Raw genomic sequence first — 17,954 nt, 5'->3', positions numbered from 1 at the left:
TTCAACACCTGCATTCAACACACATCCAAGAAATTTTCCAAAACTGTGGACACTTTTAAAACCAACATTAATCACTCTGTACTACTCTCTCATCTATCTCTACCTCACTCAGGGTATCTGTGCATAGGAATCTACAATGGTAAACCAACTAAAACCCACTGTCACCCAACAAAATTCAGCAAATAGAATAATAAATATCCAAGCAGATGCCAGACAACACATACCCCCCCATTATTCATAAGTCTTAGCTTACTCAACATTCAAAACATTCACACTCTGCTGTGCTTATTATATATACAGGACACCTGGTACAAATTTCAACTCAGTGCTCTGACTTTTTCTAAGTGCTGCCACAGAACGTATACACAATATAGTGGAACCTCAATATTTGTACGTCCCAATATTCATACAACTCAATATTTGCTGAAGGAGGTAGGAGAGTTTCAGTGAGGAGAAATAAATGGGATTAGGTCAGGGGTTTCAAATAGAGCTAAAGAAGGAGTAGCAATAATGTTGAAGGATATGTTATGGCAGGAAAAGAGGAAATATAAATGTATAAATTCAAGGATTATGTGGAGTAAAACAAGGGTTGGATGTGAAAAGTGGGTTATAGTAAGTGTTTATGCATCTGGAGAAGAAAGAAGTGTAGAGGAAAGAGAGAGTGAGTTTGGGAAATAGGGAGTGCATAGGGAGTTCTGAACCAAGTGAGAGTATTTGTGGTTGGGGATCTAAATGCTAAAGTGGGCAAAAATGTTGTGGAGGGAGTAGAAGGTAAATCTGGGGTGCCAGGGGTAAATGAAAATGGAGAGCCTTTAATTGAGCTATGTGTAGAAAGAGATTTAGTAATGAGCAATACATATTTTATGAAAAAGAGGATAAAGAAGTATACAAAGTATGATATAGCACATAATGAGAGTAGTTTGTTAGATTATGTATTGGTGGATAAAAGGTTGATGGGTAGGCTTCAGGATTTATAGAGGAGCAATGGACATATTGGATCATTATTTAGTTGTTGCTACAGTTAGAGTAAGGGGTAGATGGGACAAAAAGAAAATGGCAACAGCAAGTAAGAGAGAGGTGAAAGTGTATAAACTAAGGGAGGATGAAGTTAGGGCAAGATATAAGCAACTGTTGGCAGAAAGGTGGACTAGTGCAAGTAAGAGTAGTGGGGGGATTGAAGAGGGTTGGGATAGTTTTAAAAAATGCAGTATTAAAATGTGGGGGCAAAAGTTTGTGGCTATAGGAGTCTGAGTGAAGGAGGAAAGAGGAGTGATTGGTGGAATGATGAAATGAAGGGTGTGATTAAAGAGAAAAAGGTAGCTTTTGAGAGGTTTTTACAAAGCAGAAGTGTTATAAGAAGAGCAGAGTATATGGAGAGTAAAAGAAAGGTGAAGAGAGTGGTGAGAAAGTATAGAAGGAGAGCAGATGATAGAGTGAGAGAGGCACTGTCAAGAAATTTTGCTGAAAATATGAAAAAATTTTGGAGCGAGATAAACAAGTTAAGAAAGCCTAGGGAACGACTGAATTTGTCAGTTAAAAACAGAGCAGGGGAGTTAGTTGATGGGGAACTGGAGGTATTGGGTAGATGGCGGGAATATTTTGAGGAACTTTTAAATGTTGATGAAGAAAGGGAGGTGGTAATTTCATGCACTGGCCAGGGAGGTATAACATCTTTTAGGAGTGAAGAAGAGCAGGATGTGAGTGTGGGGGAAACGCATGAGGTATTATGTAGAATGAAAGGGGGTAAAGCAGCTGGAACTGGCGGGGTCATTACAGAAATGTTAAAAGCGCGGCGGCGGTGGGGGGGGGGATATAGTGTTGGAGAGGTTAGGGTGTGTAGGAGAGAGGGAGATTACTTACCGGTAAAAGTAGGTCTTAGACAGGGATGTGTAATGTCACCATGGCTGTTTAACCCCTTGACTGTCGCAACCCCAAGTGCTGAGGTGCCTCCTGGCGTCGCCAAAAAAAAAAAAAAAAAAAAATCTTATGAAGTGATAGAGAATCGTTTACCGATGGTAATGACACCAAAAGAACGAAATTTGATGGAAAACTGATGGAATTACGCTCTCGCGAAGTTTGCGACCTCGGTGATATTTATGAATCAGCGATTTCGCCCACTTTGAGCCCTATTTTCAGCTAATTCCGTTGTTCCAGTTGACCAAACTCATAGCTATTTCTTTAGAACTCCATTTTTTCTATTGAATGAGTACAAGAAACTGCCCATTTACAGATTTCAACTACCCAATAACATGGTCAGAAATTTGCAATTTGGCCAATTTCACAAAAATTAAAAAATATGACAATTTCAAAACAGGGTCCAGAATGAACAATGCAGACATTCCTGGCTCTAAAATAACATTTTCTTTACTGTTATGCAGACTACTGCAATATTGCAATAATTGTATAAATAATGTCAACCAATTCATGACTGCATATCAGAATGGCTAGTTGGACATTTATTGGACAATGACATCATTTGTTTACTTTTGAACATCGGCAAAAATCAAACATTTTCCCTACTTTGAGCTCCATTTCCAGGTTCTTTTTATAGTAAAACCAATCAAAATCACCTCTATTTGTATAATTTGTTTTCCATTCTATCAAATGAGAACAAGAAAACGAGAATACAGCCATAAATACTATACAGAAATAGACCACAAAACCGGCATTTAAAAAAAAAAAAAACGGTCGGAGTTTTTTTTTCTCATTATGCACTGCGTGCTGCAGGATTTTTTTTATATGGTGCACACTGACCACACAGACCTATTCTCTCACATGTGGGCCTACCAGCTTTCTCCTGCACGATTTGAAGCCGCTACAATTTACGAGTATATATACGTCAAAAACGGTGGCTTATAAGACGTATATATACGACCGAAACAGCCAAAGGGTTAATATATTTATAGATGGGGTTGTAAAAGAAGTAAATGCTACGGTGTTGGGGAAAGGGGTGGAATTAAATAATGGGGAGTCAAATACAAAATGGGAATTGACAGTTACTTTATGCTGATGATACTGTGCTTATGGGAGATTCTAAAGAAAAGTTGCAAAGGTTAGTGGATGGGTTTGGGAGGGTGTGTAAAGGTAGAAAGTTGAAAGTGAACATAGATAAGAGTAAGGTGATGAGGGTATCAAACGATTTGGATAAAGAAAAATTGGACATCAAATTGGAGACAGGGAGTATGGAAGAAGTGAATGCTTTCAGATATTTGGGAGTTGACTTGTCAGCAGATGTGTTCATGAAGGATGAGGTAAACCAAAGAATTGAAGGAAAAAAGGCGAGTGGTGCACTGAGGTATTTGTGGAGACAAAAAACATTATTCATGGAGGCAAAGAAGGGAATGTACAAAAGTATGGTGGTACCAACACTCTTATATGGGTGTAAAACTTGGGTTGCAAATGCTGCAGCAACGAGGTGGCTGGAGGCAGTGGAGATGTCCTGTCTAAGGGCAATGTGCGGTGTAAATATTATGCAGAGAATTTGGAGTGTCCTAGGTAGTAGGTTGGTAGACAGCAACCGCCCAGGGAGGTACTACCGTCCTGCCAAGTGAGTGTAAAACGAAAGCCTGTAATTGTTTTACATGATGGTAGGATTTCTGGTGTCCTTTTTTCTGTCTCATTAACATGCAAGATTTCAGGTACATCTTGCTACTTCTTCTTACACTTAGGTCACACTACACATATACATGTATATATGTACACACCCCTCTGGGTTTTCTTCTATTTTCTTACTAGTTCTTGTTCTTGTTTATTTCCTCTTACCTCCATGGGGAAGTGGAACAGAATTCTTCCTCCGTAAGCCATGCGTGTTGTAAGAGGCGATTAAAATGCCGGGAGCAAGAGGCTAGTAACCCCCTTCTGTATATATTACTAAATGTAAAAGGAGAAGCTTTCGTTTTTCCTTTAGGGCCACCCCGCCTCGGTGGGATACGGCCGGTGTGTTGAAAGAAAGAAAGATTAACATGCAAGATTTCAGGTACGTCTTGCTACTTCTACTTACACTACACATACATGTACAAGCATATATATACACACCCCTCTGGGTTTTCTTCTATTTTCTTACTAGTTCTTGTTCTTGTTTATTTCCTCTTACCTCCATGGGGAAGTGGAACAGAATTCTTCCTCCTTAAGCCATGTGTGTTGTAAGAGGAGACTAAAATGCCAGGAGCAAGGGGCTAGTAACCTCTTCTCCTGTATATATTACTAAATATAAAAGGAGAAACTTTCGTTTTTCCTTTTGGGCCACCCTGCCTCGGTGGGATACGGTCGGTGTGTTGAAAGAAGAAAGAAAGAATTTGGAGTGTGGAAATTAGGAAGTGTGAAGTTATTAAAAGTATTAATCAGAGGGCTGAAGAGGGGTTGTTGAGGTGGTCTGGTCATTTAGAGAGAATGGATCAAAGTAGAATGACTTGGAGAGCATATAAATCTGTAGGGGAAGGAAGGCAGGGTAGGGGTCGTCCTCAAAAGGGTTGGAGGGAGGGGGTAAAGGAGGTTTCGTGGACAAGGGGCTTGGACTTCCAGCAAGCATGTGTGACCGTGTTTGAGAGGAGTGAACGGGGATAAATGGTTTTTGGGACCTGACGAGCTGTTGAAGTGTGAGCAGGGTAATATTTTGTGAAGGGATTCAGGGAAACTGGTTAGCCAGACTTGAGTCCTCAAAATGGGAAGTACAATGCCTGCACTCTAAAGGAGAGGTTTGGGAAGTTTGGAGGGACTTCTTAACTGTTGTATTTGAGCACCTCTGCAAAGACAATGATTATGTATGAGTGAGGTAAAAGTGTTGAATGATGATGAAACTATTTTTCTTTTTTGGGGATTTTCTTTCTTTTTGGGTCACCCTGCCTCGGTGGGAGACGACCAACATGTTAAAAAAAAAAAATGTTTGAATAAGCAATATTTTCACTTGAAATGTTTAATAACTGGTAATTTTTTGGGGTGTGGAACAGATTAATCTAATTATTTCTCATTGGAAAAATTGTACAATTCACTATTCGAACAGCCTCCTGGAACGGATTAAGTTTGAATATTGAGGTACCGCTGTACAAGAAATGAGTGTCTCTGATATACCACATGCTTGATTCAGCATATTTATGAACTCCATGCCAATAATGGGCCCTAAAATGCAAAAGAAGCTTTGTATCTGCCACCTGCTTCAAAAATATAGTTAAAAGCACCTCCTTAATCCGACCTAAATTCTGCATAGATTATGGTAATGTCCATTGTGTTGTGCATTATATATCATCAGCAACCTGTTCTTCTAAATCAAATTACAGGTTTCTTACTCATATTACCACTATCACCAATATATTTTGATGTATGTTATAACCAAAATATGTTCTACATCAATATTCACAACTATAAATGTTACATCAAAGCATTATATAAACTGTCAAATTTTTTTTTTTTTTTTTTTTCAACAAGTCGGCCGTCTCCCACCGAGGCAGGGTGACCCAAAAAAGAAAGAAAATCCCCAAAAAGAAAATACTTTCATCATCATTCAACACTTTCACCACACTCGCACATTATCACTGTTTTTGCAGAGGTGCTTAGAATACAACAGTCTAGAAGCATACACATATAAAGATACACAACATATCCCTCCAAACTGCCAATATCCCAAACCCCTCCTTTAAAGTGCAGGCATTGTACTTCCCATTTCCAGGACTCAAGTCCGACTATATGAAAATAACCGGTTTCCCTGAATCCCTTCACTAAATATTACCCTGCTCACACTCCAACAGATCGTCAGGTCCCAAGTACCATTCGTCTCCATTCACTCCTATCTAACACGCTCACGCACGCTTGCTGGAAGTCCAAGCCCCTTACCCACAAAACCTTCTTTACCCCCTCTCTCCAACCCTTTCGAGGACAACCCCTACCCCGCCTTCCTTCCCCTATAGATTTATATGCTTTCCATGTCATTCTACTTTGATCCATTCTCTCTAAATGACCAAACCACCTCAACAACCCCTCCTCTGCCCTCTGACTAATACTTTTATTAACTCCACACCTTCTCCTAATTTCCACACTCCGAATTTTCTGCATAATATTTACACCACACATTGCCCTTAAACAGGACATCTCCACTGCCTCCAACCGTCTCCTCGCTGCTGCATTTACCACCCAAGCTTCACACCCATATAAGAGTGTTGGTACTACTATACTTTCATACATACCCTTCTTTGCCTCCATAGATAACGTTTTTTGACTCCACATATACCTCAACGCACCACTCACCTTTTTTCCCTCATCAATTCTATGATTAACCTCATCCTTCATAAATCCATCCGCCGACACGTCAACTCCCAAGTATCTGAAAACATTCACTTCTTCCATACTCCTCCTCCCCAATTTGATATCCAATTTTTCTTTATCCAAATCATTTGACACCCTCATCACCTTACTCTTTTCTATGTTCACTTTCAACTTTCTACCTTTACACACATTCCCAAACTCATCCACTAACCTTTGCAATTTTTCTTTAGAATCTCCCATAAGCACAGTATCATCAGCAAAAAGTAACTGTGTCAATTCCCATTTTGAATTTGATTCCCCATAATTTAATCCCACCCCTCTCCCAAACACCCTAGCATTTACTTCCTTTACAACCCCATCTATAAATATATTAAACAACCATGGTGACATTACACATCCCTGTCTAAGACCTACTTTTACCGGGAAGTAGTCTCCCTCTCTTCTACACACCCTAACCTGAGCCTCACTATCCTCATAAAAACTCTTTACAGCATTTAATAACTTACCACCTATTCCATATACTTGCAACATCTGCCACATTGCTCCTCTATCCACTCTATCATATGCCTTTTCTAAATCCATAAATGCAATAAAAACTTCCCTATCTTTATCTAAATACTGTTCACATATATGCTTCAATGTAAACACCTGATCTACACATCCCCTACCCACTCTCAAAATGTCAAAATGTCATATGTAAACAATAGCATTCTACTAAACCAAATAAATTAATTTTCTAGTAGCCACTGGTTAATGTTATGGCTGCCAAAATGCACTGCAGAACCAGGGGCTTTCCACTGAGCTAATTATTACTATATCAACTGTATACTGTATTTTATGGAAAAAAATATTTTAATTTTATGTTAACCAGCTTTTAAATACTTCAGTGCACAATACAATACAATTTTTATTTCTTTATATAACAGATAAAGTAGTTAACATGTAATAAAACAATGGTAGGCACAAAAGAAAGACACTAATATGCAATGCATTTCAGGTCAACTAATCCTAATGGTCCTACTATTCAGTAGGACTTCTTATGTAGTTAACTGCAATCATAAATACAATAAGAAAGATAGCTAATAAATGAATCATCAGTTACAAAAGTATCACATATTTTTACCTGATTCAATGTGGTGCACTTGAAGAGATGGTGAACATACAGCAAGTTACTTACTTACAACAGAAATACAATGGAAAAAGATGTGTTACCAATTATGTATGGGAGTTAAAGGAAGGCTGGAAGAAGAATAGTGACAGAACTGGATGAAAGTTGGTTTTGTTTAACATAGTTTACCTGGAGTTTACCTGGAGAGAGTTCCGGGGGTCAACGCCCCCGCGGCCCGGTCTGTGACCAGGCCTCCTGGTGGATCAGCGCCTGATCAACCAGGCTGTTGCTGCTGGCTGCACGCAAACCAACGTACGAGCCACAGCCCAGCTGATCAGGAACTGACTTTAGGTGCTTGTCCAGTGCCAGCTTGAAGACTGCCAGGGGTCTGTTGGTAATCCCCCTTATGTGTGCTGGGAGGCAGTTGAACAGTCTCGGGCCCCTGACACTTATTGTATGGTCTCTTAACGTGCTAGTGACACCCCTGCTTTTCATTGGGGGGATGGTGCATCGTCTGCCAAGTCTTTTGCTTTCGTAGTGAGTGATTTTCGTGTGCAAGTTCGGTACTAGTCCCTCTAGGATTTTCCAGGTGTATATAATCATGTATCTCTCCCTCCTGCGTTCCAGGGAATACAGGTTTAGGAACCTCAAGCGCTCCCAGTAATTGAGGTGTTTTATCTCCGTTATGCGCGGCGTGAAAGTTCTCTGTACATTTTCTAGGTCGGCAATTTCACCTGCCTTGAAAGGTGCTGTTAGTGTGCAGCAATATTCCAGCCTAGATAGAACAAGTGACCTGAAGAGTGTCATCATGGGCTTGGCCTCCCTAGTTTTGAAGGTTCTCATTATCCATCCTGTCATTTTTCTAGCAGATGCGATTGATACAATGTTATGGTCCTTGAAGGTGAGATCCTCCGACATGATCACTCCCAGGTCTTTGACGTTGGTGTTTCGCTCTATTTTGTGGCCAGAATTTGTTTTGTACTCTGATGAAGATTTAATTTCCTCATGTTTACCATATCTGAGTAATTGAAATTTCTCATTGTTGAACTTCATATTGTTTTCTGCAGCCCACTGAAAGATTTGGTTGATGTCTGCCTGGAGCTTTGCAGATTCGGGTGTCATCTGCAAAGGAAGACACAGTGCTGTGGCTGACATCCTTGTCTATGTCGGATATAAGGATGAGGAACAAGATGGGAGCGAGTACTGTGCCTTGTGGAACAGAGCTTTTCACCGTAGCTGCCTCAGACTTTACTCTGTTGACGACTACTCTCTGTGTTCTGTTAGTGAGGAAATTATAGATCCATCGACCGACTTTTCCTGTTATTCCTTTAGCACGCATTTTGTGCGCTATTACGCCATGGTCACACTTGTCGAAGGCTTTTGCAAAGTCTGTGTATATTACATCTGCATTCTTTTTGTCTTCTAGTGCATTTAGGACCTTGTCGTAGTGGTCCAATAGTTGAGACAGACAGGAGCGACCTGTTCTAAACCCATGTTGCCCTGGGTTGTGTAACTGATGGGTTTCTAGATGCGTGGTGATCTTGCTTCTTAGGACCCTTTCAAAGATTTTTATGATATGGGATGTTAGTGCTATTGGTCTGTAGTTCTTTGCTGTTGCTTTACTGCCCCCTTTGTGGAGTGGGGCTATGTCTGTTGTTTTTAGTAACTGTGGGACGACCCCCGTGTCCATGCTCCCTCTCCATAGGATGGAAAAGGCTCGTGATAGGGGCTTCTTGCAGTTCTTGATGAACACAGAGTTCCATGAGTCTGGCCCTGGGGCAGAGTGCATGGGCATGTCATTTATCGCCTGTTCGAAGTCATTTGGCGTCAGGATAACATCGGATAGGCTTGTGTTAATCAAATTTTGTGGCTCTCTCATAAAAAATTCATTTTGATCTTCGACTCTCAGTCTGGTTAGCGGCTTGCTAAAAACTGAGTCATATTGGGACTTGAGTAGCTCACTCATTTCCTTGCTGTCATCTGTGTAGGACCCATCTTGTTTAAGTAGGGGCCCAATACTGGACGTTGTTCTCGATTTTGATTTGGCATAGGAGAAGAAATATTTTGGGTTTCTTTCAATTTCATTTATGGCTTTTAGTTCTTCCCGCGATTCCTGACTCCTAAAGGATTCTTTTTAGTGTACTGTACTTTACTATAAAACTGGTTACACTGCACTTTATTATGAAGTATGAATGTTGTAAACAATAAGATTAATCCACTGCTTTTTTAATGTAAATGAGGTAACATGCAATCCAGTAGGGAGGGAATAGATGAAAATTTTACTATATAAAAAAAAACTATCCATTATTTACAATGAAACTACATATCCACCAAAAGTAAATAATGTACAATATTAGTTTTGCCCTAGGTAGTAGGTTGGTAAACAGCAACCGCCCAGGGAGGTACTACCGTCCTGCCAAGTGAGTGTAACATGAAAGCCTGTAATTGTTTTACATGATGGTAGGATTGCTGGTGTCCATTTTTTCTGTCTCATAAACATGCAAGGTTTCAGGTACGTCTTGCTACTTCTACTTACACTTAGGTCACACTACACATACATGTACAAGCATATATATACACACCCTGTTGGGTTTTCTTCTATTTTCTTACTAGTTCGTGTTCTTGTTTATTTCCTCTTACCTCCATGGGGAAGTGGAACAGAATTCTTCCTCCGTAAGCCATGCATGTTGTAAGAGGCGACTAAAATGCCAGGAGCAAGGGGCTAGTAACCCCTTCTCCTGTATATATTACTAAATGTAAAAGGAGAAACTTTTGTTTTTCCTTTTGGGCCACCCCGCGTCGGTGGGATACAGCCGGTGTGTTGAAAGAAAGATAAGTTTTGCCTTACATATGAATGCCCAACCTACTTTAAAAGCACTTACGATGTATACTTGCTTCTATAAATCCCCTTCATTTTGTCATTGAGCTCTCCATCAAAGGCCACACTTAATTTTGCTGTTCCAATAGGCAAAGTTTCTTCAAATATAAGTGTTACCATCTCATTGCTTGTAGAAATTTCAGTAGATGCTGGGACAAGAACCTCCTCAGATGGTAGTGTCACTTTTATGTCTCTTAGAGTCAGGTCCAGAGAGTTGAACTTAATTTGCTTGGTAGCTTCCTTAATCTGTGAGGAACATCAGCTTTTAACTTTCAAAACTGAATTTTGCTTATTGCTCATTACATTCTTAAAAACTCAACATTTAAGAAAATTGCAGACAAGTAAATAAGAATTAAATTCTTCAATTCACAATATTAGATTTTATAATTCATATGCACCTTTCATTGTCTTAGCGATTAGCCAGACTCTAAACTTATGTTAACAGAACAAAACACAGAACATGTACAAATAACAAATGCTGCTTTGTATTTCAAAAAGAATAAAAAGGTACAATACTGTGACAAACAATGCACAACTAACCCACAAACAGGAGAGTGAAACTTATGACCATGTTTCTGCCTGACTTGAGCTATTAACTAGCTATACAGAAGTGTAAAGGGGAGAGAACCAGTATATGTATATACAAGAGGGGGGGGGGGGCAGGGCTGGGAGTACTGTAGTAGAATGATAGGCAGTAGTAATATAATTGTAGAAGTAGAGGAGGTAGTAGAGGTGATGGACAGGGATATGGTGGCACAAGTGTAAGTGAATTGTGGAGTGTAAGTGAAGCTGTTGCTGTAGTATTAGTAGTTCTTGTTTTTGTTGTTGCTGCTGCTGCTGCTGCTGCTGCTGCTGCTGCTGCTGCTGTTGTTATTGTTGTTGTTGTCATTTAAGAACAAGAGGAAGAAACAGGAGCACTGCAGGAGTGTTAATAGTCCACAAGGGTAGGATAAAACCCAGGGAAAAAATACAATAGGACAGAACCCACATAGGCAGGAGAAGAGATAAGGTGAGGAGGTCAAGTAATGAGTGTCCTGAAGTTAGAAGCATTTGACACTGTAATGAGAAGAGGAAGGCATCTAAAGAGAGAAAGCCAGGACTAAGATTCATATTAGGAAAGTGTATAAGGGATGCTTCAACAAGACAGCATCTGTGAAGGCTAAAACAAGGGCGGACAGCTTTGGTAGAGGACCAGTTAAAAGGATGACTGTGATCTCTAACAGGACAGAGAAAGAGCACCAAAGACGTATTAGACTTGCTGACACTAATAATGCTCTTTTCCATCATGTTAGAGATCACAGTTATCCTATCAATTGGACTTCTGCCAAAACTGTCTACCCTTCTTTTAGCCTCCACAGACAATGTCTTGTTGAAACATCCCTTATACACATTTTTTCCTAATATGAATCTTAGACTCCAGAAGCATTAGTAGCAGGTGGAAAGGTATGAACTAGACTACTATGAAAGGCATTAGTTTGGTGCCTAAGGAATGCAGGAGTTGTTAAAAGCAGGGGGGTACATAGCTTTGAAGTGGTTGGTACTTTTGTTCAATAAATGTATGAATGCAGGGAAGGTACCTAGGGACTGGCAGATCTTATGCATAATTCCCTTACATAAGGAAAAGGGGGACAAAGTAGAATGTAAAAATTATAGGGGAAGAAGGTGATTGAGTTCTAGGTAGTAGGTTGGTAGACAGTAACCACCCAGGGAGGTACTACCGTCCTGCCAAATGAGTAAAATAAAAGCCTGTAATTGTTTTACATGATGGTTGGATTGCTGGTGTCTTTTTTCTGTCTCATAAACATGCAAGATTTCAGGTACATCTTGCTGCTTCTACTTACACTTAGGTCACACTACACATGCTTGTACAAGCATATATATACACACACCCTTCTGGGTTTTCTTCTATTTTTCTTACTAGTTCTTGTTCATTTCCATTTATCTCCATGGGGAAATGGAACATAATTCATCTGTAAGCCATGCGTGTTGTAAGAGGCAACTAAAATGCCAAGAGCAAGGGGCTAGTAACCCCCTTTTGGGCCACCCCCCTCGGTGGGATATGGCTGGTGCGTTGAAAGAAGAAAGTTTACTGAGTATACCAAGTGAAGTGGTATACTCAGGTAAAGTGGTTGGGTTATTATTGAAAGAATCAGAGGTAAGACAGACAGCAGAATTGCAGATGAACAAGAAGGCTTTAGAATGGATAGGGGATGTGTAGATCAAGTGTTTATATTGAAGTGTATAAGTGAACAATATTCAGATAAAAGTAGGGATGTTTTCATTGCATTTATGGATTTGGAAAAAGCATAGGGTGGATAGGGAAGCAATGTGGCAGATGTTGCAAGTGTATGGGACTGGTAGTAAGTTATTAAAGGTTGTAAAGAGTTTTTATGAGGACAGTAAGGCTCAAGTTAGGGTGTGTTAAAGAGGGAGATTACTTTCCAGTAAAAGTAGGCCTTAGACAGGGATGTGTAATGTCACCATGGTTGTTTAACATATTTATAGATGGAGGTGTAAAAGAAGTATATGCACGAGTGCTGGAGAGAGGGACTGAATTACATTATGGGAAATCAAACACAAAATGGGAGCTGACACAGTTACTTTTTGCTGATGACACTGTGCTTTTGGAAGATTCTAAAGAGAAGATGCAAAGGTTAGTGGATGAGTTTTTGAGGGTGTGTAAAGAAAGAAAGTTGAAAGTGAATATAGATAAGAGTAAGGTAATGAGAGTATCAAACGAGTAAGGTAAAGAAAAACTGGATAACACACTGGAAGGAGGGTGTATGGAAGAAGTGAATGTGTTCAAATATTTGGGAGTAGATTTATCAGCAGATGGGTTTATGAAGAACGAGATTAACCATAGAACCGATGAAAAAAAAGGCGAGTGGAGCAAAACAGAATGACTTGGAGGGCGCATAAATCTGTAGTGGTGGGGAGGAAGGAAAGGGGGTTGTCCTAGGAAAGGATGGAGGGAGGGGGTAAAAGAGGTTTTGTATGCATGGGACCTGGACATGCAGCAGGCATGTGTGTGTGTTAAACGGAAGTGAATGGAGATGAATGGTTTTTGGGACCTGACGAGCTGTTGGAGTGTGAGCAAAGGGATTCAGGGAAACCAGTTAGCTGAACTTGAGTCCTGGAGGTGGGAAGTACAATGCCTGCACTTTAACCCTTAAACTGTCCAAACGTAGACCTACGTTTTTTCAACATTTGAAAGTATGTAAAAAAAGTAATCTTTTTTTTTTTTACATTTGAAAACGTGTAAAAAAACTTTGATCTACGTGTTTTTTTTTTGTCATATTTGAAAATATGTAAAAGAAATGTAGATCTACTTTTGGAGCACTACGCATGTGAATGTAGATCTGCTTGGACAGTTTAAGGGTTAAAGGAGGGGTTTGGGATACTGGCTGTTTGGAGTGACATCTAAACTGTCATAACTGGGCCTTTCTGCTAAGACAGTGATTATGTGTGAATTATGGTGCAAGTGTTGAATAATGGTGAAAGTGTTTTTCTTTTTCCTATTGTGTATATGGACTTCAGTAAGGCTTTCAATAGAGTTCCACATCAGAGGCTATTGAGGAAACTTAAGGCACACGGAATAGGAGGAGAAATTTTTTCCTGGGTAGAGGCATGGCTGACAAATAGGCAGCAGAGAGTTTGCATAAATGGGGAGAAATCAGAATGAGGGCACGTCACAAGTGGTGTTCCTCAGGGGTCAGTGTTGGGCCCGTTGTTGTTCATAATTTACATAAACGACATAGATGAGGGAATAAATAGAGACATAAGCAAATTTGCTGATGACACCAAAATAGGCTGTCCAATTCATTCTAATGAGGACACTAGAGCACTCCAGGATGATTTGAATAGACTGATGCAATGGTCGGAGAAGTGGCAGATGCAGTTTAATATTGACAAATGCAAAGTTCTAAATGTTAGACAGGTAAATAACCATGCCACATATAAATTAAATAATGTAGATCTTAATACTACTGATTGCAAAAAGGATTTAGTTCTGGTTAGCAGTAATCTAAAACCAAGACAACAGTGCATTAGTGTTCGCAATAAAGCTAACAGAATTCTTGGCATCATATTCAGAAGTATAAATAATAGAAGTCCTCAGGTTGTTCTTCAACTCTATATATCCTTGGTTAGGCCTCATTTAGACTATGCTGCTCAGTTCTGGTCACCGTATTACAGAATGGATATAAATGCTCTGGAAAACGTACAGAGGAGGATGAAAAAGATGATCCCATGTATCAGAAATCTTCCCTATGAGGATAGACTGAGGGCCCTGAATCTGCACTCTCTCGAAAGGCATAGAATTAGGGGGGATATGATCGAGGTGTATAAATGGAAAACAGGAATAAATAAAGGGGATGTAAATAGCGTGCTGAAAATTTCCAGCCAAGACAGGACTCGCAGCAATGGTTTCAAGTTGGAAAAATTCAGATTCAGGAAGGATATAGGAAAGCACTGGTTTGGTAATAGAGTTGTGGATGAGTGGAACAAACTCCCAAGTACAGTTATTAAGGCTAAAACGTTGTGTAGTTTTAAAAATAGATTAGATAAATACATGAGTGGATGTCTGTGGGTGTGAGTTGGACCTGACTAGCTTGTGCTGCTGGGTCTGGTGCCATGCTCCTTCCTTGAGTGGAGGTGACCAGACTGGGTGGGTCATTGGGCTAATCCAGGAGGAAGGGGGGGGGGTCATTAGGCTAATCTGGGAGGGGGGGGATCATTGGGCTAATCCAGGGGGCATGGACCTGCTCTGCATGGGTCAGTAGGCCTGATGCAGTGTTCCTTCTTTCTTATGTTCTTCGGGCCACTCTGCCTCGGTGGGAGACACCCGATGTATTGGAAAAATAAAAAAGTGTTTGTGGCTTGTTTCACCTTTGTATAGCAACCATTGGCCTGGAGTGCATCTACAGCATGTATCTTTATTACCCATTATAAACAAAGCCATGTACATAGTTCGTTTAACTACTGTGCAAGATAAAACATAAAACATATTTTTTGGCAAGAACATAATTTTTAACTGAAGAAATTAAATCTTTTACAAAATGGTCCTTTTGCATTTTTTTTTTTTTGTTTTTATGTTAAAGTGAACCACAATGTTAAATGAGGATTGTCCGTTCATTCTGATCCTGAGGCATGCAGCAAAATTTCAGGGACAAAAAACCAGGCACAAGTACAATAACTGCAAAACCAGCACTGTATATACAATGATTACTTAATCCTACCTCAATATCTACTTCCTGTGAGCCATGAAAAACACATTTCACAAGATTTGGCTGGAGTGTAATTTTGTAGTGATTAGGCTTGATATTTTGAGGGAGGCGCTCAAATGGCTTTGGTTCTGGCATGGTGGTGGTGGTGACAAGCAGGAATCTGGAAAATGTGCATTATCTATGAAGTTGTCTTATATCACACGAGGTCAAAACATAGTTAAATGCTCTTTTAACCATACAGTCCAAGTGGAACTCATGACATCTCTGCTAGCTGTCAAAATGTCATAAAAAAATCAATGAGGATAATAGTAAATGCAGTAGATCCCCCACTTGTAATTTTACTGCATTCATGAAAGATTTAAATTGATTATTTGGAACTTGGAACCTATTTTCCCATAGAAACCCATGTTACAATTGGAGATTCTTTCCTGAACCACAATGCAGTTGGCTGCCAAATTCGTGAGGGGTTAAGTTCCTTGAAGTCCTGCAAATAAAAAAAAAATGTGAATACTGTAAAATGGCGAGTCCCAGGGCACTGTGGGTAACACAGCCTTAGTAGCAGTTTTGAAACAATGGCAAGGAGACACCAGGGACTGGTTTCAAGTGAAATCTGGCACATTTTAGGATGGATTTCAGAAGATAGAGTGGAGTTCTGAAAAGAATTTTCCTGATTTTGAAGATAATGAAGATGTTTGTGACACCAAAAATGTAAGTAATATAAGCAAAACCCAAGATATAGCTGTGGTATCCACATCTAGCCTAGGTACACAGACACAGGAGAGACAAAAAGTCTATACACGTGCAAGTGATAGTGAAGCGAACAGTTTGAGCAACAATAGTGGACAGGAATATGATTACAAAGCAAATACTGCTGAGTCAAGTGATAGTGAGGCATATCATCACCAATATAATAATAATATATGCAGAGCATTTTGAGCAAACTGAAGACTAACTTAAGATTAAGAGGGCAATAACAATAAGTAGTAAATTTAGGAGTTTACGATGATTACAAGATAAATGAATAAATTAGTTCATTCTATATGGTTTTAATAAGTATAATGTTGAGAATTACAGGTTTGGGAGGGGTTACAGATAGTGAGAGTAAGCATATGTTGTTCATAGCGTTTTACATATGTTCATGACATTGAGAATATTCATCTATAGCGTTTATGTATTCAGTTGATGCTGGGATATGCTAGGGAGATAAGGTGCTTTTTAATGGTAGTTTTGAAAATGCTGGCTGAGTCAATGGTTCAGGAGATATCTGGCAGAGTTCCAGATTCTGGGCCCTTTTATGTACATTTAATTTTTGAAGAGATTTAGCTGGACATGGGGAATGTCACAGATCTTTGTGCCTAGTATTATGTCTATGAGTCCTGTTGCAACTATCAAGAAACTGCTTCAGTTTGAGATTACTAAAGTAACCTTCGGACTACATAAAGAGACAGCAGTTAACAACTTTATAGCAGCTATGAATAACATCGATTGGCAAAATGAGCTTCAAACATATACAGATATGAATGAATGTATAAATAATTTTCTAAAAAAAGCCCAATGCCTCTACAACAGACATTGCCCCAGAAAAACTAAACAGATCACAGCAAAGAGACTGAATAATCCCTGGCTAACACCAAGCATCGTCAAATCCATTAACACAAAGCACAAATATGAAAAACAGTATAGAATGAGTCAAATAACTAGAGAACAACTTACCAGCCTAATAAGAAGGTCAAAAAAAATTGTATTATGAAAATAGATTACATAACATCAAAGGTGATATGAAAAAAACCTGGAAAACTCTATCTGAAATTCTTGGAACTAAAAAGTTATCCAAAAGCAAAGCAATCAAACTAACAAAATCAGATGAACCCCTACTCACTCCAACCGAAACAGCAAACAGACTTAATGTTTTCTTCTCCACCATAGGAAAAAATCTAGCAAACAAAATACCAAGCACAAACGCCCATCCATCAGACTACCTCATAGGAACCTACCCAAATACTATGCTATTCCTAGCTCCAACCAACCCCACTGAAGTTATGCTCATCATAAACACCCTTAAAAACAAGGCAGGAGACATAAACAACTTGCCTGCTTTTATGTGCAAAAAAGCTTCTCAAGTACTGTCACCAAATGCTCTTTAACAAATTCATTGAATCATCTACCTTCCCAACAATCCTCAAAATAGCGAGGGTCACTCCGATCCATAAAGGAGGTGACCAAGATGATTTGAATAACTATAGACCAATATCTAACTTACCACTGCTCTCTAAAATCTTTGAAAAATTAATTCATAGACGGATCTATTCCTACCTCGTTTCACACAACATATTAAACCCTTGTCAGTTTGGATTCAGAAATAATAAAAGCACAAATGATGCTGTCATACACATGCTAGAACTAATACATACCGCACTTGAAAAGAAAGAAGTCCCGCTGGGCATTTTCATTGATTTACATAAGGCTTTCGATACAGTCGACCATGAAC

At 39.5% G+C, this 17,954-nt stretch overlaps 1 protein-coding gene across 2 annotated transcripts in view; it reads right to left on the bottom strand.

Moving 5' to 3' along the window:
* The window catches only part of Psa (puromycin-sensitive aminopeptidase), a 100,396-nt gene that overhangs the window by 79,570 nt on the left and 2,872 nt on the right, over positions 1-17,954 (bottom strand). For both annotated transcript variants that reach the window (XM_070097123.1, XM_070097122.1), the window contains exons 2-3: positions 15,479-15,626; positions 10,246-10,487 (exon numbers count right to left, since the gene is read on the bottom strand). In XM_070097123.1, coding sequence (XP_069953224.1) covers positions 10,246-10,487; positions 15,479-15,601 — 365 coding nt within the window. In that variant the 5' untranslated portion in view covers positions 15,602-15,626. The remainder of the gene's footprint in view (positions 1-10,245; positions 10,488-15,478; positions 15,627-17,954) is intronic.

This window comes from Cherax quadricarinatus, chromosome 56 (genome assembly GCF_038502225.1).
Source record: "Cherax quadricarinatus isolate ZL_2023a chromosome 56, ASM3850222v1, whole genome shotgun sequence".
In the NCBI taxonomy this organism is placed as follows: Eukaryota; Metazoa; Arthropoda; class Malacostraca; order Decapoda; family Parastacidae; genus Cherax; species Cherax quadricarinatus.
Note: the sequence above shows the minus strand (reverse complement) of the source record. Positions and strands in the feature narration are given on the sequence as shown.